This window comes from Monodelphis domestica, chromosome 4 (assembly GCF_027887165.1).
Source record: "Monodelphis domestica isolate mMonDom1 chromosome 4, mMonDom1.pri, whole genome shotgun sequence".
Taxonomy (NCBI): Eukaryota; Metazoa; Chordata; class Mammalia; order Didelphimorphia; family Didelphidae; genus Monodelphis; species Monodelphis domestica.
In genome coordinates, this window is record NC_077230.1 from 368,882,799 (window position 1) to 368,910,303 (window position 27,505).

General features: G+C 49.5%; 5 protein-coding genes across 8 annotated transcripts; 4 read left to right on the forward strand and 1 right to left on the reverse strand.

Moving 5' to 3' along the window:
• Positions 1-7,156: 7,156 nt before the first annotated feature.
• On the forward strand, positions 7,157-9,674 carry CCDC28B (coiled-coil domain containing 28B). Of its 2 annotated transcripts, XM_007492879.3 has the most exons (5): positions 7,157-7,320; positions 7,606-7,772; positions 8,132-8,319; positions 8,473-8,495; positions 9,237-9,674. In XM_007492879.3, exons 1-5 carry the CDS (start codon positions 7,157-7,159, stop codon positions 9,289-9,291), a joined length of 597 nt encoding a protein of 198 aa, XP_007492941.1. In that variant the 3' UTR covers positions 9,292-9,674. The 2 variants fall into 2 exon arrangements, with proteins under 2 accessions (XP_007492941.1, XP_056651261.1); XM_056795283.1 differs by lacking the exon at positions 8,473-8,495.
• A 259-nt stretch (positions 9,675-9,933) lies between these two features.
• Positions 9,934-11,806, forward strand: IQCC (IQ motif containing C). Its single transcript, XM_007492878.3, has 5 exons — positions 9,934-10,064; positions 10,219-10,374; positions 10,597-10,789; positions 10,935-11,044; positions 11,273-11,806. Exons 1-5 carry the CDS (start codon positions 9,942-9,944, stop codon positions 11,309-11,311), a joined length of 621 nt encoding a protein of 206 aa, XP_007492940.1. The 5' UTR covers positions 9,934-9,941; the 3' UTR covers positions 11,312-11,806.
• A 174-nt stretch (positions 11,807-11,980) lies between these two features.
• TMEM234 (transmembrane protein 234) lies at positions 11,981-22,338 on the reverse strand. The gene is made up of 5 exons (XM_001366056.3): positions 22,219-22,338; positions 21,716-21,867; positions 21,188-21,254; positions 19,391-19,483; positions 11,981-19,166 (listed from the first exon to the last, which is right to left on the reverse strand). Exons 1-5 carry the CDS (start codon positions 22,232-22,234, stop codon positions 19,090-19,092), a joined length of 405 nt encoding a protein of 134 aa, XP_001366093.1. The 5' UTR covers positions 22,235-22,338; the 3' UTR covers positions 11,981-19,089.
• Positions 12,425-21,404, forward strand: DCDC2B (doublecortin domain containing 2B). 3 transcript variants are annotated; one of them, XM_056795281.1, is made up of 10 exons: positions 12,425-12,699; positions 13,397-13,448; positions 14,284-14,360; positions 14,638-14,769; positions 15,839-15,985; positions 16,147-16,186; positions 16,597-16,708; positions 17,550-17,653; positions 18,105-18,156; positions 19,588-21,404. In XM_056795281.1, the coding sequence occupies exons 1-9, from the start codon at positions 12,425-12,427 to the stop codon at positions 18,153-18,155; spliced, it is 990 nt and encodes a 329-aa protein (XP_056651259.1). In that variant the 3' UTR covers position 18,156; positions 19,588-21,404. The 3 variants fall into 3 exon arrangements, with proteins under 3 accessions (XP_056651259.1, XP_007492937.1, XP_056651260.1); XM_007492875.3 differs by lacking the exon at positions 19,588-21,404 and having other exon boundaries at positions 18,105-18,511; XM_056795282.1 differs by lacking the exons at positions 17,550-17,653; positions 18,105-18,156; positions 19,588-21,404 and having other exon boundaries at positions 16,601-16,709.
• EIF3I (eukaryotic translation initiation factor 3 subunit I) lies at positions 22,268-27,463 on the forward strand. The gene is made up of 11 exons (XM_007492881.2): positions 22,268-22,378; positions 22,493-22,585; positions 24,258-24,345; positions 24,592-24,657; positions 25,706-25,855; positions 25,968-26,098; positions 26,298-26,408; positions 26,506-26,595; positions 26,906-26,979; positions 27,080-27,172; positions 27,296-27,463. The coding sequence occupies exons 1-11, from the start codon at positions 22,376-22,378 to the stop codon at positions 27,375-27,377; spliced, it is 981 nt and encodes a 326-aa protein (XP_007492943.1). The 5' UTR covers positions 22,268-22,375; the 3' UTR covers positions 27,378-27,463.
• The last annotated feature ends 42 nt before the right edge of the window (positions 27,464-27,505 follow it).

Here is a 27,505-nt window from a genome sequence, read left to right on the forward strand (position 1 = left end):
TGGTCCTAAAGGAGACCTTCTACAGGTTGAAGGCCCAATCTGGGTAAAGACAGACCTGGATTCAGATCTTGCCTCTTGACTCTAGCTGAACAGCCAGGCAAATCCCCTACCTCAGGCAAAGATGGATGTGAGATTGTGTTTATTCTTCAAAAATATTTGGGAGTTTTAGTTTATTGATTTATTAAGCAATGCATGGCAGCTGCCCAACAAATCAGGACTGGGTCCCTGCTTCACTTGGGGCTGGGCCCTGGATACAGGGAGAGACATACTTTTATACATTAAAAACAATCAAATAAAGCCAATGAATTAAAAGGAAGCAATGTAATATTAGGTCATTTCACTTCTAATTGGAGGAAAGATTAGGGACTTTCCAAGTTGGGTGGTGGAGAATAAAGAGGTGCAATTCCCTGAATTTGGAAAGAGGCGGCCTATTCCTCAAGAGTGCGGACAAAGGAACGTGGGAACAATAACTTAGTGATCAGAATCCAGTTGGTTTACAGATTTTCATGAGTTTTTTGAAATGTGCAGTTATGAGAAAGTTTGCATCAGTCAGTCTGGATCCGACTGTGTTTCTGGACAGCACAGCTTCGGTTTTGGGTTAAGGGTCTCCAAAGAGCCCATAGAATGGTCCAGTTTCCCAGTCACAGTGCAACAAGGTTTCCTCCCAATTCTCACAGGACAGATGTTGGACCAGACCCATCGTTGAACAGAAAGGGAACCAAGTTAGCTCCAGAATTTGAGTCGTAAGATAGAATCAGTGCAGTTCACTTGATTCCCACAATTAACCACTACCACTTCCTGTCCTGATCCCCATTTCCTCCTCCCACTCTAGCCCCATCTCAGTGCCTCACCTGCAACTTGACCTATGGACATTCTTGCCTTGCCAATCCCTTACTTTGGGTTTTCCTTTTCCCTACTGCCTGCCACCGTCTACCTTCTCTGATCACACTTTGCCACTGACTTCCACTGGAGGGAGTTACAAACAGAATCAAATAGGTGCAACACTTGCCATAAATTCTACAAATTTATGTTATTGTCAACAGGTCATTGTTATTCAGTCATTTTTCAGTTATACCAATTCCATGATTCCATTTGAGGTTTTCTTGGAATTTATTTATTGTTACCAATTACATGTAATAACAAATTTGCCAAAGTTATCAAATTCAAATTGTCTCCCTTCTTCCCTTGCCTCCCTACTTCTGGAGCTGGCAAGCAATTCCATCTGGGTTACACAGGTAGCTCAAAAGAGTTAAGAGATTCATCCAGACACACAGCTAAAGTGTCAGGTGAAATTTGAACTCAGGTCCTCCTGATTCCAGGCCCTGACTCTACTGTATTGCCTAGTAGTCCAAAGTCAACTGGACCCTCCAGTTTATCATTGAGGATGGATTGCAGTCCATAAATTCCAAGTAGGGTCTCAGTCATAGGGAACATAAAGCAAGATAAATCTTTGAAGGACCTTCCTGTTCCTAAACTCTACTATAGGGTAAAGCTTTTATTCCTAATATCTTAATTTTTTAAAATGAATTTTCTATCTCTCTACTGTGCTCTCAGCAGCTATTCTAAATCTCTCCCCAAACGGTCTATATTATTTTCCCTCCCTTTCTGCAGAGGACTTAGCATCCCATTTTACTAAAGAAAATCGCTGTTTCCCTGGGCTATCTCCCTCTCTTTCATTCTCCCCATATCTGGTGGCTCCTTTCCAGCTGCTTACAAACATGCCTGAGTCCCCTCCTCCTAATCCTAGTAAGTAACTAGGTGGACTGGATCAGTGGTTAGAGCACTGGGTGTCAGGAAGTTGACTTCCAATTCTACCTCAGATACTAAATATGACTGGGTAAATGGCTTAACATCTGCTTGCCTGAATTTCCTCATCTATGAAATGGGGATAATAGTAGCACCAGCTTCCAAGGTTGCTATGAGGATCAATGAAACAATAAAGTGTTTTGCAAACCTTAAAGTGCATGTAAATGCCAGCTAGACATTATTTGCTTTTATTCAAAGATAATTGTATTTTCCCAATTACATGTAATAACAATTTTCAACATATTTTCTGAAATGGTGAGATCCAAGTTGTCTCCCTCCTTCCCTTCCCTCCCCTTTCTCAAAATGGAAAGCAATTCAATCTGGGTCATACATGTATAATCATGCAAAACATACTTTCATGTTGTTCATTTTTGTAAGAGAATTCTCATATAAAACCCAAACCCCCAATAAAGCCATAAATAGATGTAAAAGAGAGTGAGCTTTGATCCAGATCCATCCCATTCGTACAGTTCTTTCTCTGGAAGTGGATAGATAGAACTCTGTCAAAAATCCTTCAGAATTGTCCCAGATCATTATATTCCAGCTAGCTATGATTTAAAACCCTTCACTCCATCCTGCCATCCCCAGAAACTGTTGCCTTTGACTTGTCCTTTTCCCAACATAACTCCTAGAAAAATTTCTGCATTCAGTGTCTCTCCTTTATGCCTCTTCACTTCTCAACCTTGCCAGCTCAGCTGAAACTGCTCTCTGAACTCAGTAAGCATCTCTTAGTTGCTAATCAACGGCTTTCCTCACGCTCCTCCTCCTGGACATCTACCTTTTCATCCTGGTCTTCTGGATCATCATTCCTGCTCCCATCTACGTCAGCTCAACATGTCCCTCCCTTCTTGGGTTTATCAAAAATTCCCTCCTTCTTCCTTTGTCCCTTCTAGAATCCACCGTGCCCACAGCTGCCACACTGATGGATTCCAGAGCACCATCGCTCCATACCACTGCCCTGGCCTGGAACCTCGGATCCAGCTTTCCGGCCCCCACACTCAACTTGCCAGCCCTTGCTGTGCACAAGTCTCAGGCGCTCGGAATCCCCAGCATCCTTCCAGGCTCTGCTCAGCTTTGACCCTAGACAGGCCGGTCCTGTTCCCCAGCGTTGTGTATGTTCCTTGCATTTACTTGACTATTATCTGCCCTGGAGAAGTTCCTTGAGGGCGGGATTTGGGGGTCAGTAAGTAGTTCCAGGACCACCCGCGAAGGCATTTCAGAAATGCTCCTGGGAGATGACGGAATTCAAAGCGTGATGGCGCCGGAGACCATTCTGGGAACGCCTGTCTGCCGCGGCTGGAAGCTTTGACGAGCTCCCTCGCCCAACTGCTGTGAGGACCCACCAACCCTGTGGGCGCTGCTCGGCATTAATAATAGAGCTAGGTGTTCATTATCCTGCCTCGCAGGACTTTCCCAGAAGCCACTAGGGCCAGACCCTTCCAGTCGGGAGAACAATGAATGGCCCTAGTGAGAGTGAAGGCTTCTGGATTCCAAGTCCAGCCTCCGCCATTCACTAGCTGACTGACCCGGGCAAGCTCTAAACGTCCCTCGTGGCTGGGAGGATCCAGTGCAGGCGTGCCTTGCCAACCTTACACGGCTACTGTTATTGCTGGCATCCGTGCGGGCTACTGTCTTGTGCGGAACACTCCTAACCCGGTATTGTTCTCCAAAGTGGACCGGCCTGGCCCTAGTGGCTTCCGGGAAACTCCACTGGGAGACGGGCTAAGGAATGCAGCCACCAGCCCGGTCTCCCGGCTCAGGCTAAGAAGGGGTCCTCTTTCCCTCCTCCGGAGCCGCTCCTTCGGGACTCGCCCCGCCCCGCCCCGCCCCGCCCCGCCTTAAAGGAGAGCTCCGGCCCGACTTCCTAAGGGAGGAGCATCGGTGTAGTAGAACGCCTAGGCCTGCTCTGCGTCTCCTTTAAATGCACATCACTCCCAGCTCGACGACTGTTGACACACACACATCCCGGGGAGTGGGAGGCGGGGGAGCCTAGGCCAGACCTCGGCAGCAGCCCCAGCCCGCGCCGGGAGCCAGCGGCGGCGGCCCCAGGCGCCGGGAGCCAGCGGCGGCGGCAGCTTCGGCGAGGACCCGTCCAGGATCTGCCCAGGTCGGTGTTCCTTCAGGGGCCAATTCCCGGAATCTGGGGGATGGAGCGCGAGGGTCGGCCCGAAGGTTCCCTTTGAGGGAGCCGGCTGCTGGCAGAGCGCGCGTTCCATTTTGGAATGGGGAGCGCAGCCGGGCGATAGGGAGCGCGTTCCCCGCCCCTTGGCTGCTGCCCAAGTGGGGCAGGATGTCCCTGGGCGCCGTGCTGTGGCTCGAGGCCGCCCCCCGGTGCACACGCCAGTGGACGGAGCCAGGCACCTGCACGCAGACGCAAATGGTCGTTCTCCGGCACCTAGGACAGTCCCTGCCTTGTCATAGAGCCCTTTCCGATGTAAAAATACACCCCCGAGGCAGCTGGGGTGGCCCCGTGGATGGAGGACCGGCCCAGGGACCCGAGATCCTGGCTCCCCAGCTGTGTGAGCCCGGACTGGTCACTTGACCCCCGCCCAGCCTGCTCTCGGCCTCGGAACCGGTAGAAAGTATTGATTAAAGACAGAAGGTAAAGCTAAAACGATCACAACACCAACAGGCCAAGCGAGGCCGCCAGAGCCACCCCCCAGCATAACCATCTCCATTGGCAGGTAAAGACACTGAGATTCAGAAAAGGGTTTGTCCCTGGTCACAGGGCTAGTCCGGGACCCCCGGGCCGCCCCAGCCCTTGGGAGCTAGAGGGGGAGAGAGCGGCGGCGGCCGGTCCCTTTGTAGCTGGGCAGCCTCGCCCTACAGAACAGTAGGGGAGATCAAGGGAGGAAGAGAGCCTGTGAAGAAGCTGGCTAGCCCTGATGAGTACTGGGAGAAGGCCCTGAGGCCGATGGGGCCGGCCAGGCAGGGACATCCCTGAGAAGGCCGGAGCTCTGGGCACAGAAGCAGGGCACCCCCTTCATGAGGGTGCTCCATCCCCTGCTTGGCCCAGGAAGCCCTTCTCCCCACATTGCTCCCCACAACACAGGAGCAGCTGTCCCTCCCCTTTCTTGTCCTGGACCCCCCACGTCTGTCTGCCCCATCACCAAAGCAGGAGCTTGTCCCGCCGAGCATTAGTGGGAAGCTCAGCCGAAGAGCAGGAAGTGGGTCAGAAGAAGAGCTGGTGGGTCCATCCTAATCATCCCTCCCGCATCTCAGTGAGGCGCTCAGACTTTATCTGCGGTCCAGACTGCCTGGAGCCCAGAGCTCTGTCCTGAGGAAGGGGCCCGAGTTCAAGTGCTGGCTCTCTGCTTGCCATCTGGTGGAACAACACTAGGCCCTGTTCTTGCAGATCTTGCAACTGGCCCTGGGGCAGTATGTGAAGTGCCCCTGTCTATAGCAACTTAAAATTGGCAGGTTTTTTTTTTTTTAAACCCTTCTGCCTTAGAATCATTACTAAGTATTGGCTCCCAAGCAGAAGAGTGTTAAGGGCTAGGCAATGGGGGTTAAGTGACTTGCCCAGGGTCACATAACTAGGATGTGTGTGGGGGCAGATTTGAACCCAGGACCTCCCATCTCTAGGTCTGAATCTCTATCCACTGAGCCACCCAGCTGCCCTCAGAGTTCTTTGTACCCAACAATCCTATAACAGGTTGTTTGAAGTATTCATATTTTCATTTTACAAATGAAATGAAGGTCGTGAGTGGGCCAGGAGTCAAACTCTGGCTTCCTGGCACCAAGCCAAGGGCACCCTCTATTGTGTCTCTGATAAGGGCATAGCTAAGGGCTGCTGAGGAGTTGGGGAACACTCTCAGCTGGGGGGAGGGAGAGGGCTTGGGAAAGGGTTTTAGGGAGGAGGACACACTTGTGCCCAGTCTTGAAGAGAAGGCCCAGATTCAACTGGGTGAAGATGGCGAGATGGGGAAGGGAAGAAGCTTTGATTAAGCACCTACTATGTGCCAGATACTGTGCTTAAAGGCTTGACTAATATAAGCTGTTCCTGGCATGGTCAATGATACAGATGAAGCCACTAGAAACTAGAGTGTGGGGTTTTCCTTAATGGACTTCCCTGACCAGCAGGGTCCCACAAGGGAAGGGGCTCACCTTTGTGATGGGACCCGAGGAGAGGTAGGAACCGAGAACCAGGGTGGAAATGAAAGACACGGACAAATCAGTGATTGGATAGGGCAGGCAACCCCTATGATTTTCCTTAAGGCGGAAAATGAGGATAATGGAATACAAGGTGGTTGAGGAGATTAAGATAGAGAATGCAGGCCGAGATGGTTCCAGCCTCGGGGAAGGAGAAGGTCAAGAAGAGAGAGACATAGTCATAGAGGAGCCCAGTGGAGCTCCATGGAAGGGAGAAAGGCCAAGAGGAAGTTCATGGGTTTGCCTCTGAATTTATTCATGTCCTGCTTGGGCGGTACTCCCAAGGACGTAGTAACCACGTCACAAAGTATAGACAATTAAGATTGGGTGGCAAGGTAGAGGGAACACCTTTTGGGCGTGTAGGACGCAACCGCACTTTCCCGGGCAAGTCTCCGAACATGTTAATGGACTTGTGTTGGGCAATAGGTCTCGTGATCAGGTCAAGGTTACCTTCACAAAGCTTATCGGTAAAGCCTCATGCTTGGAGACACAGTAGTAATACAGTCATCTATATCTCATAGATGTGAATATGCTTGGGATGCTACACTAGAGGGCACATGGAGAAGGCTGGAAAGGTATTTCGAGCCATGTTGCCGAACACCTTGAATAGGTCAGGAAGTTTATACTAAAATATACACGTTTCTCTCTGGCCTCCAGTTTGTTCGTCTGTACAGCCCAGCAAGGTTTGACCTAGGTCTCCCCTAACTGAGTCCACTGTGGAGAAGAGAAGGCCGAGAGCTGGGGGAGGTGGGAGGTGGGAGGGGACAGCTGCGTGGGACCTCTCCTAGGTGATGAACTTGGGATTCCTGGCCCCTGGGACAAGTGTGGAGTCTTGGCCTCCTGGGCCAGTTGAACTTCTCAAAGAACCCGTACCAGGAGGGGCCTCAGAAGGCTTCTAATCCAGCCTGTCTCCTCCAGAGCATCTCTGATCCATAGGCATCCACTTGGCTTCAAGACCTCCAGCATAAAGAACTCGCCACATCTTGGTAGCCCAATTCTGCCCATTCTGCTTTTGGTCAGCTCTGATTGTTCCAGAGTTTCTTCTTGCATCCAGCTAAAACCTGCCTGAGGCCAAGCCAAGGTGTGTGACCCCTTTGGCCCATGCCACTAGAACACGACTCCTAGTCTTTCTCTTCCTCAGGCTTACTCCCTAAGTGCACTCCCACCCTTTGGGAGCCAAGCCTGGACACGCTCCAAAATGGATGACAAGAAGAAGAGGAGGAGCCCCAAGCCCTGCTTGTCGCAGCCTGCACCCCCCTCCAGTTCTCTGCGAAGGGTCCCAGTCCCCACCAGCCGAAGTGCCTCCTTCTCCTTGGGGCTCCCCCACCTTCCATCCCCAAAGCAGCGGTCCAAGTTTAAGAGGTCAGTCAGTCTGCTGGGGGATTGTGGGCTCAGTCCTTCTCTCTTTCCATGACAACTGAGAGGAGGCGCATCAGGAAGACTAAGGCCTTGATAGGGCCTATGACTTGTCCAAGAGTCACCCAAAGAGGCAAGGGGAGCTGGGACTCAGGAGAGAAGAGTAGGGGAAAGGGATTTGAGGGCAGCCCCGTCACCCCTCAGATGTCTTTGAGTCAAGAGTTATATATCCTAGAAGGGTCCAGGGAAAGGCTGCCTGCAACTGACCAGTGGCTCCTCTGACCCACCCAGGGTGACCAAGGAGAAGTGCCGCCCTGTGCTGGCTGGTGGAGGGGGAGCCCCAGCAGGCACACCCTTGCAGCACTGTTTCCTGACGGAGGTGACTGGCGTCTATGAGATGGAGGGAGGGTTACTCAACTTACTCAATGACTTCCACTCTGGACGGCTCCAGGCCTTTGGTAGGTCTCTAAGGGGGGCTGGCAAGGAAGAGGGGGATCTTGTTGGTCCAACATCTGGGGAATCAGGGAATGAATTGAGTTTCAGAAATCAGGACCGGAACATAACATCCTTGAGAGCAGGGATTATACTTCTTAATAGGTGAATTTAGGGAATGATGCCTTGCACATAGTAGGTGGTGAGTAAATGTTTGTGCACTGCTTAGACTTTAAGGCTAAGGCTCTTCCTTACCAGGTTGGGATCTGTAGTTGGGCCCCCTGGGGGATGAGTTTTGGGCTCCAGGGGCTGTGCCATGGTGGAGGCTCACTCTCCTTAGGTGGGGGCAAGGCTATGACTGGTATTGGGCTTCTTGGCTGGGCAGGGAAGGAATGTTCCTTTGAGCAGCTGGAGCATGTTCGGGAGATGCAGGAGAAGCTGGCTCGGCTGCACTTCAGCCTGGATGTGTGTGGGGAGGAGGAAGACGATGAGGACGAGGCTGAGGTTGAAGGGCTGCCACAGGAGCAGAAGAAAACAGTGGCCGATCGTAACCTAGACCAGCTGCTTAGCAATGTGAGCTGGGAGAGGGACTGGGGAGGCTGGGAGCGGAAATTGGAGTCGAGTCCCCATGATCCCTCTGAGCTGATAGGCACTCTCATGGGGCTGGACTTCCTGGGTCATGACCCAGGGCTCAAGTTTTTCCATGACTCCTCTCTCCTTTTGCAGCTGGAGGATCTTAGCAACTCTATGTATCCTTTCTTGAGGAGGGAGCTTTGACAGGGGTCTTCCCTGCCACTCTGGAGCAGAACTCCCTCAAGGTCATCTAGTAACAAATGTAGGATTCTAACCCAGCTCCTGACTCCTAATGCCCATGGATGCTGGCTCTGCCCCTTCCCTCCCCCCAAAAAGGATTTGTCAGAGAAATATAGTGAGCTTGGAGGGAGCAAGGTTTAACCTTGTTATAAGAATGCTTTTCAAGAACGTCAGACAATTAGCTAAGATCAGAGGCAGCATGAATTTGGGGAGAGTATTGGACTTTGATTTAGGGACAGACTGGCTCAAATACTGACCAGTGGTTCCGAGTCTCAGTTTCCCTAAGTGCAGTTTAGGGATAATAGCTGCCACAGAAGGCATTTTGTAAGCCTTATAGTTTCTAGGACATGAATATAATCATTACTCTCATCAATAGAGCTGGAAGGGAACATCTAGTCCAACCTTATTTTTTAGATAACAAAGCTGAGGCCCAGAGAGGGAGGATGATTTTCTTAAAGCCACAAAGCCAAACCTGGCCATGGGAACCTAGATTAGCAAGGGGCCCTTTGGACCATTGGCTTGAGCTGTCTTATTCAGGTCAGGCTTTTCTGGAGTCCTTAGAGCTTTGAAGGGAGAGGACTCTGGGGAGCTTGAGTAGAGGTAAGGGGAGTAACAAACGAAGCATATGGGCTGCCTAGGCCATGCCTCCAGTTTCCCTTAACTCTGACTACCTCCAGACAGAAGCTGCATCTGGCTGAGAACACAGAACCAGAGGAGGCCCCCACAGCCTAAGTGGAGGCCCTTGGTTGGGATCCTTTAGAACTTCCCCGTGATGGCTGAGGTGAGCAGCTGGCCTCTCTCAGATCGGAGGGTATGAGGAAAGGAGCCCAGGCACCTTCATGACCCTGACTGTGACACTGGCCCTCCGAGCTGCAGCACCCTGGGCCTTCTGATCCCAGAGACCCAGAGCTAGGACCCTGGCTTGGGCCTCTAGGCCATCTGACCTCACATGACCCAGGCTGTGACCCCAGGTCCTCTGACCTCACTCTGAGCTCTGACTCAGGCTGTGCCCTCAGGCCTTCTGACTTTACTGGCCTCGATCTCTGACCAAGGCTGTGATCTTCCCTGGCCCTACTGGCCCTCTGATTGCTGAATTAAACGGAAGGATGGACGGATGTCCGCTTGGCTCCTGTGTCTTCTTTGGGTATTCCCACTCAGTCCTGGCCCGGGATCCTGAGCCTTAGAGTATGGAAGATCCGGGCGGGGGTGCTGGGAGGCCTCCCTGTGTGTGTGTGTGGGGGGGAGGTGGTGGGAGGATTGACTTTGGTTGTCACAAAGGTGGGGGCCGGGCATAGTTGCCATGGGGACGAAGGAGACGTTTTCATGGAAACGGGCAGGCAGAATATTTCCCAGTAGCACCTTGGCTTGGCCATTCCGTTTCCATGGGGACGCGGGCGGGGCAAAGCTGTGACGAGCTTTGTAGGCGCCGGGAGAGGGCCGACAGTTATCTCTCCAGGCGGAATATGGAGCTTCAGGAGCTTGTTCGACGCGTGACGCTGTTGCAGGTGGGGCCAGGACTGCCACCCTTACTGGAGAAGCCCTGGCCCTGGGACTCCCTCCTCACCCCCGTACCCTCCTCCCGCCGGGCCCCCAGATTCCCCACTGCGGACCTCCAGATTGCTGCTCCCGGCTAACCACGGCTACTTGTGTGTCCACCAGGCTTGTGTGAGGGGTCGGCAGGTCCGGAGGCGGCTGCAGAGCTTGAGAGCCGAGTATGAGGAGGTGGTGCGGCAGGTGGAGGGCGACGACTTGGGCGGGCAGCTGCGCTGGGTGGGGCGCTGGCTCCCGAGGCCCGTTTTCTCCCCGGACACCCGGGTAAGTCTGGAAGGTCTCATGAGGGCTGAGCCCGGAGTGGGAGCGAGCCAGGACTCTTCCCCAGCTGCTGTGGCTGTCACGTCCTCACACCGCTGTCAGGGGTAGAGAACCCCGACATACATACCCTTTTCTTCTCTCCGCTCAGCCACATTCTCACCTTCCCCCTCCAGGGGTGGGGGCAAGGAGAGGTTTGGAAAGGACCCCAAAATGTCCTCCCAACAGAGAAGGACCTTTGCCCCAAGGGCGGGGGGAGACAGCAGTCTCGGTCCAGTTCGGGAACCCCCCAGCAGACTTCAGGATGAAGAACCGGAGAGAGATCAAGGCTGGAAGGAACAGCCGAAAGTGAAGTCTGGCCAGGAAGAAGGTCCTGGCCCTCAACTGGAGGGTGGTGACAGGATGCTGACAAGGAACCCAGGTAGCTCCTCTTCCCTTCTACTAAGCACTCCCTAATCTCAAGTCTGCGCTAAATGGGAGCAGGGGGTATTTTTGGAGGGGACAGGCACTTTTGACCAGTTTGGGGGCAATCTCTGACACACATTTCTATGTCTCCACATACACAGGGTCACAGGAGCTAACACTGCCCTCCCAGCCTGCCCAGCTCCAGAGACTTCAGAGACACCTGGCCATGGAAATGCTATGGCTACAGCAGGCCATTGTCAGTCGAAAGAAGGTGAGGTCCTGGTCTTCCACGGCCTGCAGTCAGTTTTCCCTGGTCTCCCTTCAGTACAAATGCACCCCTGGCCATTCTCAGCTATCCTTCACCTCCAGCATTCCATGGCCTTCCCCAGTTCCTATGTCTTCCCAACCCCCCTTTTTGAGCCGAGTAGGAAGGGAAGCCCCAGAGATCCTAAAAACTTTGGCTTCCCCCTGACAGCCTCCCTGCCTCTATCCTCCACAGTATCTTCTTCTCAGACAAACACTGGATCTCCCGGATTAGTTGGAGAGGGCTGTACCTCAAGTAATGGAACCTCGAGAACATCCGAGTGACCGGGCAATTGGCAGGACTGGGAAGCAGATACTGCTATGACTTCTGTTCCCTGCCTGTGGAGCAGAGTGAAGTCAGAATACAACTAATCTTCAAGGCTTAGTTACTGCATTGTACACTAGAATCTTCCTCCTCCTGACTCCAGGGACCATATTGGTATCAAGGATTTCTAATCCTCAATACTACAGACCCTAGGCTGAGAATTGGTAGGCCTTGGGCTAGGTTAAGCAACTCTACGCTTGGAGGGGTAGTTTCCTTTGCCAGCCCAGAATCCTGTACCCCAGCACCAGGGCTGGAGTTGGATGGACCCTGCTTCAGAAGGCTTCCTTTGGGCAGGTGTTAGGTAGACTTGTCATTCTGGTCAGAGCACAGTAAGAATTGGAGGGGAAAGGAAGAGAATCAGGCCATTGGGTTAAAGGAGAAATAAAACTTCTCTTTGGAACTTGATCATCTCTTTCTCCTTCCTACCCATGTGTTTGGCCTGGTACTTCAGTGTACCATGAGAGGTACTCTTTGGACCTGGCCTTCCCTTCTGTTGGATATGGTACCTGCCCCACAGCCACAGCCACAGCCAGGAGGCAAGTGTGTGTGTATATATTGTGTGTGTGTTCAAACAGAAGCTGAACCATCAAATCTTTTATTTCAAAATAGAAAAGACTTTCCAGATTATGTAGCTTCCCTTTCATAGGGGGGGAAAAACCTGAGGTCTCGATTTGAACCAGTTGATAGGGATGATATGGAGGATAACGACTGGACCAGGTAATCGAAGTCTCCTCTAGCTTGGAGATTCTATATTCACAAGGATCAGGCCCTCCCAACAAAATTATGCCCCTACACCTGTTCCAAAAATTAAGGTAAACTTTCTTAGGCTCCCTCTCAGCTTCCAACTCCAAGGCTGAGAACCCTGTGGTCCCTCTGCCACTTTAGGCTTTTAATGACTGAACTGACTAGAAGGGGAAGGAGTTAAGCCTGTCTTCTATAGTCAGGGCTTATAGCTCCTCCCTTCTTTGCCCCACCTGCCTAGCAACGCCTGAGCGTCTCTGGCCTGCTTAGGTCAGCAGCCCAATGGCTTCCACTGCTCCTGGGCTCCCTGTGGCTAGGAAGATAGTGGTATACAGGAATGGAGACTCCTTCTCCCCAGGACGCCGGCTAGTGGTCACCCACCGACGCTTCCCCACCTTCGAGGCATTTCTTAATGAGGTGACAGCAGTCATACAGGCTCCTCTGGCTATTCGGACCCTCTACACTCCTCATAGTGGCCACCTTGTCACTGACTTGTCAGAGCTTCGGAGTGGTGGGGAGTATGTTGCTGCCGGCTTTGAGCGTTTCCGGAAGTTGCCGTGAGTTGGCTGGGGACCTCTGGGGGCAGCTAAAAATTATTACCCATTTTCTCACCCCCACCAGACTTTAGGAAGCTCTCTTAAATAACTTCCACATCCCCCATCATTCTCCTTAACTTATTAGACACTGTTTTTTTCCATTATCTGTGGGCCTAGTTCCATGCTCTGCCTCTATAATAAACTAAGAACTCTCTAAGCCTAAACGCTGCCTTCCCTGAATATTGTCTAATGTGGTGATTTGGACTTGGCCAAAATAAGGATCTATGTGTGAAGGGGAAGGACTGATCTCACTGACCCGGAAGGGTTCCCAATTTAGACTTTTTCCACCTTTGGAGGAGGAATCCTGGAGGCCCAGGTCCCACCTTGGGTTTGAATCAAAAAGATCACAACTCAAATACTCATTACTGAAACCAGGCCCAATTGTAACTCAGTTCAAGGGCCAAATGGAATCAAGCTGCAAGTTTTCAAAATGGCAGGATGGAAAAAAAAATTGAACCATCCTGTTCCCAGAGCTCTGATGCCTAAAGGCTCTCAGGACTCCTCCTCTCCAATCCTGGAAATATAAATCTGATACAGCTGTAGTGCTGAGGAGATTTAGCTGCACAATCACAATCACAGAAGGGAAAGGAAGAGAGGAGAGGGTGGTATTGGGAAGAGGTGTCATAACTTAGGTGATCACATTTTCTGTGTCTTCCAGTTATATCTATCCTGGAGGGGAAAAACCAGGCCGAAAAAACATCAGGTTGCTGGTGGGTTCTGGAGAAGAAATTGTTCTCACCCTCCCTGACCTTCCCTCTTCCTACCAAGACCTTCCCACATTTGCCACTTGACATTTTGGACCCAGTAGGCTCCCAGGCCCATCCTGCCTCCCTGAATTGGCCACAGCTCCAACTTTCACACAGAAAAGCACAGGCTTTGGAGTAAGGGGAGTTTATGTCCTATCAATGGTCACTTCTTTTGTCACCCTGGGCAAGTTGCTTAAAACTCCTGGGGCCCAGTTTCTTCAAGAGGGGATTATGAAATGAGCACTATCAATTGTCCTCCCCACACCCAGGCTTAAGTTGACTGTGACAAATAAAGCAGACTAAAGTAGGTAGAAGGCTGGGATGTGGATTCTTTTTGCTTGGAATTTCTCAGGTTTGGCTGATTAGAATAGTTAGAATAGAAGACTATTCTAACTAGAAGGAACTATGCATAGGCCAATGGTGGGAAGGGACCTGGCTGAAGTGAGAAATAGCACTGAGCTTCACAGATCCCTCACCATACTCCTGGGGATGGGAGGCAGTATACTGTAGTAAAAGGAACTCTGAGTTTGGAGTCAGGAGCTTCTCCCATTTGCTAGCTGTGACTTTGAATCTGGCCTCAGACACTTCCCAGCTGTGTGACCCTGAGCAAGTCACTTAACCCCCATTGCTTAGCCCTTACCACTCTTCTGCCTTGGAACCAATACATAGTATTGATTCTAAGATGGAAGGTAAGGGTTTAAAAAAAAAAAAGAAAAAGATTTTTCTAGAAATGCCATGAATAAGGCCCTTTGCCAACCACAGAGCACCACTAAGTAACTGTTGGAACCTGTTTTATCAGGCTCCTCCAACTCTCCCAAGACCAAATTACAGGTCTCCTGGAAGGAGGATCCCAGCCTCAATTTCCTGCACAATTCAGTGAGTACTGAGGGTACTTCGAAAATGGAATGGGAATTAGGTCAAGGGAGACCCTGCTATGGATAGTGGACTTGTTCCACAATGGCAAACTCATTAGCCCCATCAAGGATCTCCAAACTCTGGGCCTCCCTCCCCTCATCCTGGTTTGGAGGTAAACTGCTAAGGCCATAAATGACAGCTAGCACAGAGCTTTGTGAAGTCCTCAGATGGAGTGGGGAGAAGGGCAAGAAGAAACAGGAGTTTTCCCTCTTAAGCCCCCATTCTATTCTTGTCCTAGGGTATTCAGAAATGGGGACCTGCTTAGCCCTCCTTTTAGCCTACACCTGCCAGGTACCTCCCATCAGGACTGGGGTACAGTGCTGAAGCAACTGACTGAGAAAGCCAAGCTGAAGGGTGGAGCTGTGAGCAGGTAGGTGCTGGGCTCAGGAAGGAGAGCTAAGGGAGCTTCTTTGGTGACTCTCAGGGTTTGGTTGGCCTGGTGACCAGTGGAAGGAAAGGCATAAATGAGGAAAGAAACCCAGAAAAGTCAACTGCCCAAGATCACCTACTGAATTAGAGACCATTAGTTAGGCCTTCAGACTTGGCTTCCCACTGTACTATAGGGAGTTCCAATCCTAGGATTTAAAGCTAGAAGAAAGCCTTTGAGGAAATGAAATTTGAACTCGGCTCCCTTGTTCCAAATCCTGGGGTAGAAAGGCCATGTGGCCCCACAGAAAGGGTTCTGGCTTTTAAGTTTAAGAGTTAAGGGACCGTGAGCAAGTCAGTAAGCTCCAGTGGCTCCCAGTTGCCCTCAGAATCAAAAGCATCTTCTGTTTGGAATTCAAAGTCCTTCATAACCTGGCCCCCTCCTACCTTTATAGTCTTCTTACACCTTACTCCCCAGCACAATGACAATGGCTTCCTGGCTATTCCACAATCATCTTATTTCTAAGCATTTTCTCTGACTGTCCCCCAGGCCTGGACTACCCTTGCTCAACTAACTGACCTCTCTGGCTTCCTTCTAAGTCCAAACTAAAATTCCATCATTTATAGGAAGCCTTCCCTAACCTCTCTCAATTCTAGTGCCTTGTTAATTATCTCTAATTCCTTATTATCCTGTGTATAGTTTGCTCTGTATGTATGTATATTATATATGTATTTGCATGTTGCCTCCCTCTACTACAGTTTAAACTCCTTGAGGGCAGGAGCTCTTTTGCCTTTTTTTATACCCCTAGCACTTAGTATAGTGCCCAGCCCATAGTAGATGCTTAATTATTGTTCACTGGTCGACTTCTTTCTTCCCTATAAAATAAGGGTGTTGGATTAGATGGTCCCTAAGGCCCCTTTCAGTTCTAACTCTGACTAATTTAGTGGTGTCAAAAAATCTTGGTTCAATGCTAACACTGGGTCTGTTCTCAAACAACTTTAGCAAGCATTTCTCTGGCTATCTTCTAAGGTACATCCCTGCAAGGGGTGGCCCTTTACTTTCTCTCCTGCAGACTCTGTACCCTGGAGGGGGTGCCAGTATTGGGCAGAGAATCCCTGGTGAATGGGGGTTACTATGTGGCTGTATCAGAGGATGAGTATAAGGCCCTGCCTTACCTGGAACTTCTGGTGCCAAACCCCTCCCTGCCTGGTGGCTGCTGGTATGTTGGGATTTGGGAAGTGTTGCTGAAATGCATAAAGATGGGATGGGGATGGATGGACAGTGAGATATGAGAGCCTTATTTTAGAGTCCTGGCCTGGCAACTTTTTGATTCTTCTGAAGGTGAGCAATCTACTTAAATCCTTATCTTCTGTGTTACAGGTACCCACCAAGACCTGAGCCCAGAGCCTATGGGCAGAAGGTAGGTGGGAGAGCCAGGAAAAGGTGGGGAAGGGCATAGTGGCGAAGCTGAAAAAGAATGACTGATAAAGCAAAAAAAAAAAAAGACCTGGGAAATTTCTAGAGCCAAGTCACTTTAGGTATTTTACATATGAAGAAACTAAAACTTGGAGAAAGTCCTACACTATATAGTGATACAGGTCTCAAGTTCAGGAGTCCTGACCCCTAGTCCAGGAGACCTCTGAAACATCATCCCTGTGACTGAGGCCACCAGTATGACAATAGGAATGATACCTATAAAGATGCAAAACAGGACCATGGGAATTAGAGAGTTGGTAGAGGGGGGTTCTAGGGTTCTAGCTGTGTCTCAGGCTTCCCATCAGCCTGGCCACAAGAGCTCTTGACCAAGATGTCTCCCTTCCTCCCCCAAAGGCAGGCAGCTTCAGGATTCCGGTGGTCCAGCCTTCTAAGAAGGAATCAGTTTTCTTTACCAGACCTAAAATGGCCCGACCCCATCTAAGAAGACGCCTCCCACTTCAGCCTGGTAAGCTGTCCCCTGCCCCCTGGAACAAGTTTGAACCAGGGACTAGACATAGTGAGCCTATTTTATAAATAAGAAAACTAAGATTTAGAGAGGTGAATTACATAGCTATTACATGACCAAGGTGAGAGTCAAACCAAGGTTCTCCAGACTCCCAGTTCAGCACTGTTGTGACTCTGCCTTTATCCTGTTCTTCCTCTCACACACTCACCCTACTGGAGGGGAGGGAAGGAGAAAGGATCCCCAGAAATAGGGCTGATCTTGAAAGGAAGGAGCAGTTTGTATCTGGGTCACAATCCCAACATTGTCGACCTCCAAGTCCTCCCTTGCCCTTGTATCTTACAGATGGGCTGGGAAAAGGCAACTGATTCCAAGCTGTGGGGAACCTCCCAAACCTCTCTGAAGCTCCCTTTCTCCTTCTCTGAAGCTAGTCTGCAATTACCCTCCTTAAGGATTAGTGAGAAAAGTGCTTTGTAAACAGATGTAAAAGTGAAGTGTCACACCTGCTAGAGGGGCAGAAGATGCCTTCAGATTCCACCTCACAGGCATAGGTCTGTGAGGAAAACTTTGGTTTTGGATTTAGCCAGTGACTTAGAAATGTATCGTGTTCCTCAATGCCATGGGTCTATTTGGTGGCCAAAAACTACTAAGGTAAGGAGTCAGTATAAGGAAGGAAGTTTAAGAAAGACTAATTTGGGGAGAAAGGAGGAAAGAATCCTTGACTGTGGGTCAGAGGTGAAAAGGAGAACCCAGTGGCTAGGAGAGAAGAAATCCAGGCCAGAGGCATTCTCTAGCTCATGTGGTCCCAATACAGAGTCAACATGTACCCCATCCTTCCTTTTAGGAGAAAGGGGTGTGTATGGTGCATCCTACACCAGGAGGGAACTAGCAGGTGCCCAGGAAGTACCAGAGGATGGGACTACATTGACAGAGGTTCCCTTGGATCAGGTAGGAGACTTATGTCCTTAGGAATAAAATAGCTTTGGATTTAGCTGGAGAGGAATGTCTAACAACCTGGTCAAGGGGAAGCCAGCCTAAAACTAGCTATCCAAAGGGCTGGGTTCTAATCCCAGATCTGCCATCACATTCAAATAGATCTAGATTCACTTATCAGTGACGCTGATCACCCCCCATCCATGCCTATCCCTCCTGTGGACTATGTAATCTTCCCATGATTTCACCACTAGGGGTCTATCCTGTTCCAGGGGAGCACTCAGGTTGTCTACGGAGCTCTGCTACCTTTAGCAAATATCATCTTTGTACAGTAAATTAGTCAGTCCCTTCATCTCTTCAGTTAAACCAGATGGTCTCCAAGGGCCCTTTGTAGCACTGATAGGAGGTCTCTGCTCTAGAACCCAATTTGGCTCCCTTTTGTTGACTGAGCTCCTTTTTCCTCCAGAGGACAGAAGAAATGGTAGAAGAAGCCTGTTTCTTGGAAAATGTTGCCTAGGGTAGGTGGTGTGGAACCAAACTTGGATGCTGCTCCAGAAAACCAAGTGGCCCAGCCCCACTTGCCTCCCTCCCTTCCTTACCCTGGCTCCCAGCCAGCATTCCATCTGCAACCATGGCACAGGCTTTTATTGAACCAATTCACCCTCTTCTGCTATATCTGTCTCTGCTCCCACTCCCCACCCGTGCGCCCCCCCCCCCCAGTATCTTGCTGGGAAGGGGAAGCTTTGGCTTCCAGGGGAAGAGATGAGCTACCATTCCTCTACATTGTAAGGCCTGTCACAAGGGGGCATGGGGAGGATATAGGAGCCCACACTTTGGGAGAGGATCTGGCTTAATAGAATAGTTTCCTCTGCTTCTGAGTTGTCTGAACCTTGTTTACCCATCTCTCTGGACAGCAACCCTCTTTAAAGTCTGGGCCAGGAAAAAGCTAGAGGAACAAAAGCTAGTGATAAAGGTAGCCTTCTTCAGTTTAAGGCATGAGGGGCCCCCTCCTGGGCTGCCAGTGGGGATGGGGAGGAAGGGGTCTAACTGACTGCTGCACCTGTGGGCTCTGACTCATCGGCAACCCAAGAAAGCCCCTAAGTTTGAGCTTGAGGAGTACCCTGCACCTGACACCCCAAGGTGCTCTGCACAAACCACAGTATTGGTGGCAGGCCAAGGTTGTGAGAGATGTTAGGTCACACACTAAAGTAGAAAGGGGAGGAGCTTTTGGGGCATGAAACTTCCGGCTCAAAGTGGTAAAGTCCCTGAGTCTATCTTCTTCCCATTAAACTTCATTGAGTCATCAAGAAAAAGGCCACTGCCAGGAAGATGGCAAAGACAGTTTTCTCAAGGAAAGCTCAAGCATAGGTGGCTCAAGATCCCCCAGTCTAGGGTTCCCTGCTCCAAGGCTCCGGTGTCTCTGGATGGGGCTGGCCACAGGGTCCTGCTGTTTATTCTGTCTTGCCCACTGAACTTGCAATGCAGAGCGTGATTCCAGAGATGGTGAGCACCATTCCCAGGGCAGCCCCTGGGTCAATCAATAATAAACATTAAGCCTACTATGTGCCAAGCACTGGGTTAAGTGCTAAATCAGAAAGGAAAAGGACACAAGATGGGGTATCCTCATATTTCTCAGTCCCCAACAACCCACACCTCTCTAAGGACTATGGGCTTTCTAAATGCACCTAAGTAACCGAGACAGAAGTTCTTAAGAGCCTGGAAAGGGATCTCCCCAGGAGCAATCTTACTTACATTTTCCACCAATGTCTTCCCCAAGGAACTTCCCGACAACCAGGGTGACAACAAGAGCCAGGGAATTACTGATGGGCACAGCCAGGGACAGATCTGGAGAAAAATATTTTTATATTCCCTGGGGTCCACTCTAGGAAATGTATTCTCTGTCCTCACAAAGATCATGTCTGATAGGAGAGATGTGGGTGTTTATCTAGGTTAGAAAGACAGAGTGCTGAAATTCGGAGTTAAGAAGACCAGGCCCCAGCTCAAACACTCATTTCTGGACAGATCATCTGGATGAGTCACTTAAACCTCCTTGAACATGTGAGTAAAACTGAGATTAGGCCAGTACCTACCTAAAAGAGGGTTGTGTGGATCCAATGAGCTACTCTGTGTAAAGTGCATTGAAAACTTTTAGGAAGCAATAGAAATGCCAACAATTTTCATCTTTAGGTTAAAGAGAGACACAGAGCTCTGACAATTAAACAGAAACACAATAATGCAGAAAACTCAGTCAAATGGGGACAGCTCAATCTAAACCACATTTCTGATCTCTTGGGTGGATTCAAGTCCTTAAGAATATTAAGGTTTAAGAACTTCCTACTGTGAACATCAAAGTCACATGGTGCCAACAGTATCTGAATTCAAGTTCTACAGAGCAAATATAGTGAGTAAGATATACTAACAACAGATTTCCCGCTCCCCTGCCCCCTGCCTCATCCCAAATGGAAACCAGAAAGGTTTTAAGATAAGCTGTGATTAGAAAACCAGTCCAGCTAAGTAGATCATCATGGGGGAGAGATGCAACAACTCATGAAGCTGCTAAGTCCTTACCACACCAATGAAGTTAGGGATCTTTTAAAGTAAGGAAATATACTATAGTCTTGTAAGGGTGGAGGGGTAATTTATGCTTTGGTACACACCAAAGAGTAAAGAAAACAAGAATAAACAAAGCATTGGTATCAATAAAGGACTTGAGCAGATGTTAACATGAAGAAGGTCCGGGAAGCACTATTTGCTTGCATGTAAGCCAAATGGCAGAGCAGATCTGTCTAAGAAGCAAAGCATTCTTAGTGGTGCCATCTTGCCCTCCAAATATTCCATGTGGGTATTCCCAGTGATGTAGATGCAACTGAACCATCTCTGCTTATCCTGTGCAATCCATGAACTCATTTCCTCCTGCTCAACTAGACTTTCTTCCCTTTATGGTCTAGAGGACCATAGATTTAGAGGTAGAAGGGATATGAGAGTTTACTCTTGTACAATGCCATCATTTTACATTTTACAATGAGAAAATGGGCTCAAAGAGGTTAAGTGACTTGCCCAAGGTCCTAGAAATAGGATTCCAGGGGGCAGCTGGGTGGCTCAGTGGATTGAGAGTCAGGCCTAGAGATGGGAAGTCCCAGGTTCAAATCTGGCCTCAGACACTTCCCAGCTGTGTGACCCTGGGTAAGTCACTTAACCTCCATTGCCTAGCCCTTAACACTCTCCTGCCTTGGAGCCAATACACAGAAGGTAAGGGTTTAAAAAAACAAATAGGATTCCAACTCAGGTCCTCCAACACTAAATCCAAAGCTTTGTTACACTACAGAATTAGATCCCATCTTTCATACTCATAATACCTGTGAACTGCCAGGGTTGCTAGGGTAGGTAGCCCAGTCCCCCAATGTAGCATAAGCTATAGTTACTAAGGAGGGAGGTGAAGAAAGAGAAATTAGGCTGCTAAAGGAACAACTAATAGAGGAAGATATTCTAGAACCTGTTTTACCTATGCCCTATCCAGGTGACCAGCACTCAAAACAGAGACACACCTACCTGTTGATGCCAGGGTGAGGTAGTAGATCAGGGAGCCACACTGGTTGAGGCAAAGGGGCACCAAATACTGGGGTTGAGGGTGAGAGAAAAGCTAGGGTCAGTATACACAGGCAGCACTGAATCATCTGAGGGAGTGTCTTCCAGCCAAGGGAAATGGAGAGTCGTGCTAAGTAAGAAATAGCATCCTACTTCAGACAAAAAATTCAGGCACAGAAAGAGATGGGCAACTGAAGAATTTCCGACAAAGAGCCTCACCTCTGGTTTGATGCACTGAGTCCTTAAATCAATTTGGGAGTGCAAACGTTGGAGCTGGGAAAGACTTATCTCAGAGAACCTGGTCCCTGTCACACAGGTGGGGAGCAGCAGGCCAGACTTGGATGCGACTTGGAATCTATGAGAAGCCCTTTGGTCCCCACACACCGGGGATCCTACTAGCCCTCCCAGTCCTGTCTGGAAGCCTGCCTGTTCCTACTAAAGGTGGATGATCCTGGAGAATTCCAAGCACACAGCTTGTTCCCCAGGCCCTACCTGGTAGTTGAAAAACAAGGACTTGGTCTCCCGCAGCAATTGCACTAGCCGGTTCCCCTCCTGCACAGGCTCCATTTTCCCCGTGGCCCTCTTCAGCAGCGGATTGGAGCCGCCCCACAGCAGCGCCACCAACACCAGAGCACAGATCTGCCCTGGTAGGGGAGGGGGCATCAGTCTTGTCCCCATCCCGAACAGTGACCGACCCTCCCTCCCCGTCGGGTCACTCTGGGCCAGCCTATTGCCCAAGGAGCTTCTATTTCTCCATTTGCAAAATAGAAATAATGATTCCCAAGGAGGTAAGGCAAGCTGTGGTTAGAAAACCAGCTCAGCTAGGTAAATCATCATGGGAGATGGATGCAGCAATTCACGAAGGTTATCTGCCAAGTCCCAAGGCTCCCATGAAATGCCTGACTAAAGCGCTCAGTGCCGACTATCATTATTGTGGAGGAGAGGAAAATGAGATATAGACATAGGTGATGGTAGGAGGTGGAGGGATTCCTCACCCAGAGTCGCAGCCATGACAACGCCGGAAAAGGAAAGCTTCCACTTCCGGTGCCGGCCAAGAACCGTGACCGGAAGCCTTGCACATCCCTTTTCCGGTCGGTACCTCACGCTGTCGCGCTGTCTGGTAGTGCGAGTGGGGTAGCCGCGGCCGCCGCGATGGTGAGTCCTGGCGGGTAGGGCAAAGCAGGTTGGGGTGGGGACCGAGGTGTCGAAGCGGGGCTCCCACCCCAGCCCATGTTCTGACAATGACTCCCCTCCCGGTGCCGTCCCCAGAAGCCAATCCTGCTCCAGGGCCACGAGCGATCCATTACGCAGATCAAGTACAACCGCGAGGGAGACCTGCTCTTCACTGTGGCCAAGGACCCGGTGAGCGCGCGCGGCTGGCGGAGAGGGGAGGACCGGGAAGGAGAGGGAAGCGATCGAGGGGTGGGGGTGGGGGACTGGAGGAAGGGGGGGTAGAGGAGGGAGCGGGGCTGTAGGAGGAGAGAGGCGGTGCTAGAAGAGGTGGGAGGGAGTGGAAGCCGGGAGTAGGGCGGAGCTACAGGAGCCAGTGGGCGGGGGTAGATGGGAGAGATTGGAGGAAAGGGGAGAGGCTAGGAATGGGGGAGAGTGTAGTAGAGGGCTGGGTCACTGATTGGGCGGAGCTGAGGGGGAAATTGGAGATGTGGGACACCGGAGAGGGGAAGGGCCTGGGTGCCCGAAGGAATTTCTTATTTTAATGTGGTTGGTATTGGCTATTAGGTGTTCCTATGGCTAGAGCACTAGCCTGGGAATTAGGAAGATCCAAGTTCGAATCCAGCCCCAGAACATTATTTTACTCTGTGACTCTGGGCAAGTCACCTAACCTCTCCCAGTCTCTTGGTTTTCTCAACTGTAAAAGGGGAACAATAATCAAACTTATTTCACCAGTAGTTGGTTGTGAGACTTGAATGAGATGTATAAGGCAATTATAAACTTTAAGGAGCTATCTAACTGTTAGCTATCATTAAAGTTTACATTTTATGCATTGGAGGTGTGTGGGTCAGGACTAGAACTCTGGACCCCTGATTTTTAGGCTGGGTTCTTCCTACTATACAAATCTTCCTCATTACTACTTGGGTTACATTACCCCTTCCAATATGCTCACCAACAGTTAACGCCACATCACTGACCTCCAGGACATTGCTGGTATCACCTAATGAGGATTCCTAGTTCTTGGGCATAGATAATGGATGAGTTGATTCAATTTTACTTAGAACTCTGGTTTTTAACCTTCTTCTGACTCAAGGGGTCGAGAGGGCTAATGTGGTGCAGAAGAGGCCATAGCTTCCTGCAGATAGGGGACCTTTTACATGTTGTCATATTTAAGAGCCCTGTTAGAGAAAATTTCTCTACTGAAGTAGACTCAACATCAGGTAAATGACATTCGCTGAGTGACTGCCTTGAAAGAAGAGATGGGAATGGGTTTGGGTGCCAGGGAGAAACAAATAATTTAAATATAATTTAATTATCATTAACATACAAAACATGTATAGCTTAATAGCTATTAATGCTTAAAAGACTTTTGGGGTATCTCATTCAAGACGAAATTGTGGCCTCAAATCATTTGCATGTGACATGTTAAAGAACATAATTTGATCTTTTTTTTTTTTTAAACCCTTACCTTCTCTCTTAGTATCACTTCTAGAGATGGAAGAGTGGCAAGGTTGAGGCAATCAGGGTTAAGTTACTTGCCTGGGTTTCACACAACTATGAAGTGTCAGAAGTTGGATTTGAACCCAGGTCCTCCAGACTCTAAGCCTTGGATTTTGTTATTTGATCTTAACAGCCCACTCACACAGTCTTTCACAGGGAGCTGGTTTGGGAGCTTCTCTGGTAGGGAGGCAAAAGAAAGGGAGGATACTCTATAAGGAGATTTGGGAGAGAAGAGGCAAAGGGTAAGAGAACAGGCTGAAAGCTGCTGGAAGTCTCTCAGGGAAAGGAAGGGAAGATTTTTTTACTCTTTTCCTGGTTACCTCTTTTAGGGCATGGGTAAAAACTGATGTCTTTGCTTCACTAGATTGTCAATGTGTGGTACTCAGTGAACGGCGAGAGGCTGGGCACCTACACTGGACACACTGGAGCTGTGTGGTGTGTGGATGCTGACTGTATCCTTCATGCTCTGACTATGCCCCTAGGGTAAGACCCAAGGGATTGAGGGCTTCGTGTTCCTCTAATGTTACTATCTTAGAGAAAGAACTGGTACTTTGTGCTGATCAAAGATAGAGGTGCCTGGCTGCAGCAGATATCTGGATGGTTTTAAAAAAAAATCAGACAACTTCCTCTGCCTCCCCCTGCCACACATGGAAAAGGTGGCACATTAATTTGGTGACATTCCTTAATAACTTCTCCAGGGGACACCAAACATGTCCTTACTGGCTCCGCTGACAACAGCTGCCGTCTCTGGGATTGTGAAACAGGTAATCATCTACTACCATCAGTACCCCAACCTTACTGCTTCAGCTTTCCAGCTCTAGTAGTGGAATGGAGTTTATTATTTGGAAGTGGAATCCTGTAATCGTTGTCCTTTTATGGAGGCAAAAACTGAGGCCCAGAGGGAAGGAAGTAATTTGGCCAAAGTCATAAAGTAAAGGGCAGAGCTAGGCCCATGCTCTGATTTTTCTGGTTCCCTGTCCACTGTGCTTTCTAGTACATCCTACTACCTTCTCCAAGCAAATATATTTGATGGCCTCTTTTTTTCAGGGCTTCTAACATCAGTTTTTAAAGGCAGTGCCTGGGGTTAGCTAGATGGCTCACTGGATTGAGAACCATACCTAGAGATTGAAGGATTTGGGTTGTGGCCTCAGATGCTTCCCAACTGTTGTGACTCTGGGCTTAAGTCACTTAAATCCCATTGCCTAGTCTTTACTGCTCTTCTGCTGTAGAACCAATGCACAGTATTGAGTTCAAGGGGGGAAAATAAACATGTTTTTGTTTTTGTTTTTTTAAAGGAAGAGAAGGGAGTGCCTAATCTAGAGATTAATCCCCATAGATGGGGGGAGGGAGGGGTTGCATTCCTCTCCCAGATTGGATGAAGCAGTGACTTAGTGTCCACACTTTAGGGATGGAAGTCAAGTCCAGGATGAAGGAAGTAAATTTTACCTCAATTTATGAGAAAACTTGTTAACAATCGGAGGCAGCTCAATGTGGAATGAGCTGTCTTAGAAGACTGTCTTAGTGGAGGGCTTAGCAGAGGATGGATGGTCTCTTAAGGATCTGGAAAACATTTCTGCTCACCCCTATCATTAGGAACTGATGACCTCTGAGATTCTTTGATAAGAGTACTTGCGAGGCAGGATTGGTGTTGTCTTGTTTAATCTCTTTTTCTGAGAGCTGAGCCCAGCTTCCTGGGGAGCCATTTTTCCAAAGGAAACAGAAGGAGCAGTAAAGATTGGTAGAGATAGAGCTGGGACTCTTAGAAGGATGAGGAGTGGAAGGAACAGTTACCCAACCTGTACCCATCTCTAGGGAAACAACTGGCTCTGCTGAAGACCAACTCAGCTGTCCGTACGTGTGGCTTCGACTTTGGGGGCAATATCATCATGTTCTCCACAGACAAACAGATGGGGTACCAGTGCTTTGTCAGTTTCTTTGACCTACGAGACCCTAGCCAGATCGGTAATGAATTGAGATGGGGAGGGGATCCAGGGACTCAGAGAGCAACGGTGGGGCCCAGTTTAGCCTTGGGGCCAGTCTTCACCATCTATCTACTTCCCCCCTACACACACAGATAGCAATGAACCCTATATGAAGATCCCCTGTAATGCTGATGCTAAAATCACAAGTGCCGTGTGGGGACCCTTGGGGGAATGCATCATTGCTGGCCATGAAAATGGGGAGCTCAACCAATACAGTGCTAAGGTGAGGGCTGGGGAGCCAGGGAAGATCCTGGATGGTGAGGTTGGAAACAAACAGTGGTTTGGGAGGATCAGGATATAGGGAGAGTGGCTGGTGGCAAGACAATATTATAAATGCCCATTCACCAAAGAGTGGGCAGCTTTGGACTACTGGTAGTAGGGAATGGGGCCATGGACCTTGAGCCCACGCCTTCCTCCCACAGTCTGGAGAAGTGATGGTGAATGTTAAGGAACATTCAAGGCAGATCAACGACATTCAGACCTCTCGAGATATGACAATGTTTGTCACTGCATCCAAGGACAATACAGCCAAGGTGAGTGCTGGGGTGGAAGCCAGAGGCATACTTGACTGCTCCAGATCAGGGGACCTTCCTTATTCTCATCTCTCCCCTTTCTAATATGTGTTTTTAGCTCTTTGACTCCACAACACTTGAGCACCAGAAAACATTCAGGACTGAGCGACCTGTCAACTCAGCTGCTCTTTCCCCCATCTATGACCACGTAAGACAGTCCTTGGCTTTCCTGTGCATCCCTCAGTCATAGTAAAAGGCTAATGGGGTTGTTTACAAATGGTAGCTGTGACTGATGACAAGTCAGGTAGGGAGAAGAGGTCTCACAGTGGCTCTCAATGCTACAACAAAGGAACACTGGGGGGGAAAGGGGCTGGGCAATAGACCTAGGGAAGCTTCCAGGGAAAACCTCCCAAGTCTGATGGGAGAGATAACAGCATTGTCTAAAGGGCAAACATAATTTTACCCCAAGAGGCAGGGCCTAACCTAAAGATTGGGCCTGGGCCTCCTCCTTTCTATAGGTAGTCCTGGGTGGTGGACAGGAGGCCATGGATGTAACCACAACCTCCACCAGAATTGGCAAATTTGAAGCCAGGTAAGTGGGGGGAGCCTGTTTCCTGGAGAAGGGAGGATATAGAGAATTACCAAAGGGTGAAGCTTTGAAGTCTATATCTGTCCCTATTTCCTATCCTCAGGTTCTTCCATCTTGCCTTTGAAGAGGAGTTTGGAAGAGTCAAAGGTCACTTTGGTCCCATTAACAGTGTTGCTTTCCATCCTGATGGCAAGAGGTAAAAACCCTTTAGGGTGGTGCTAAGACAAAGCTGAGTGGACCCTGCCCCCATCTGTCTGCTCTGTCTCCGTTTCTCTCAGTGAGTGCAGACCTGCCTAACTGCCATCCCCTCTCCTTATAGCTACAGCAGCGGTGGAGAAGACGGCTACGTCAGAATTCACTACTTCGATCCACAATACTTTGAGTTTGAGTTTGAGGCATGAGGAGTTGGAACTGGAGTCAACTGAACCTCCTGCTCTGCTGAATGAGTTGTGGACACTAAAAAAATAAACCAAATGGGATATGACAATGTTCTTCTTGCCCTGTGAAGAGCTGTGGGATAGAGCAAAGT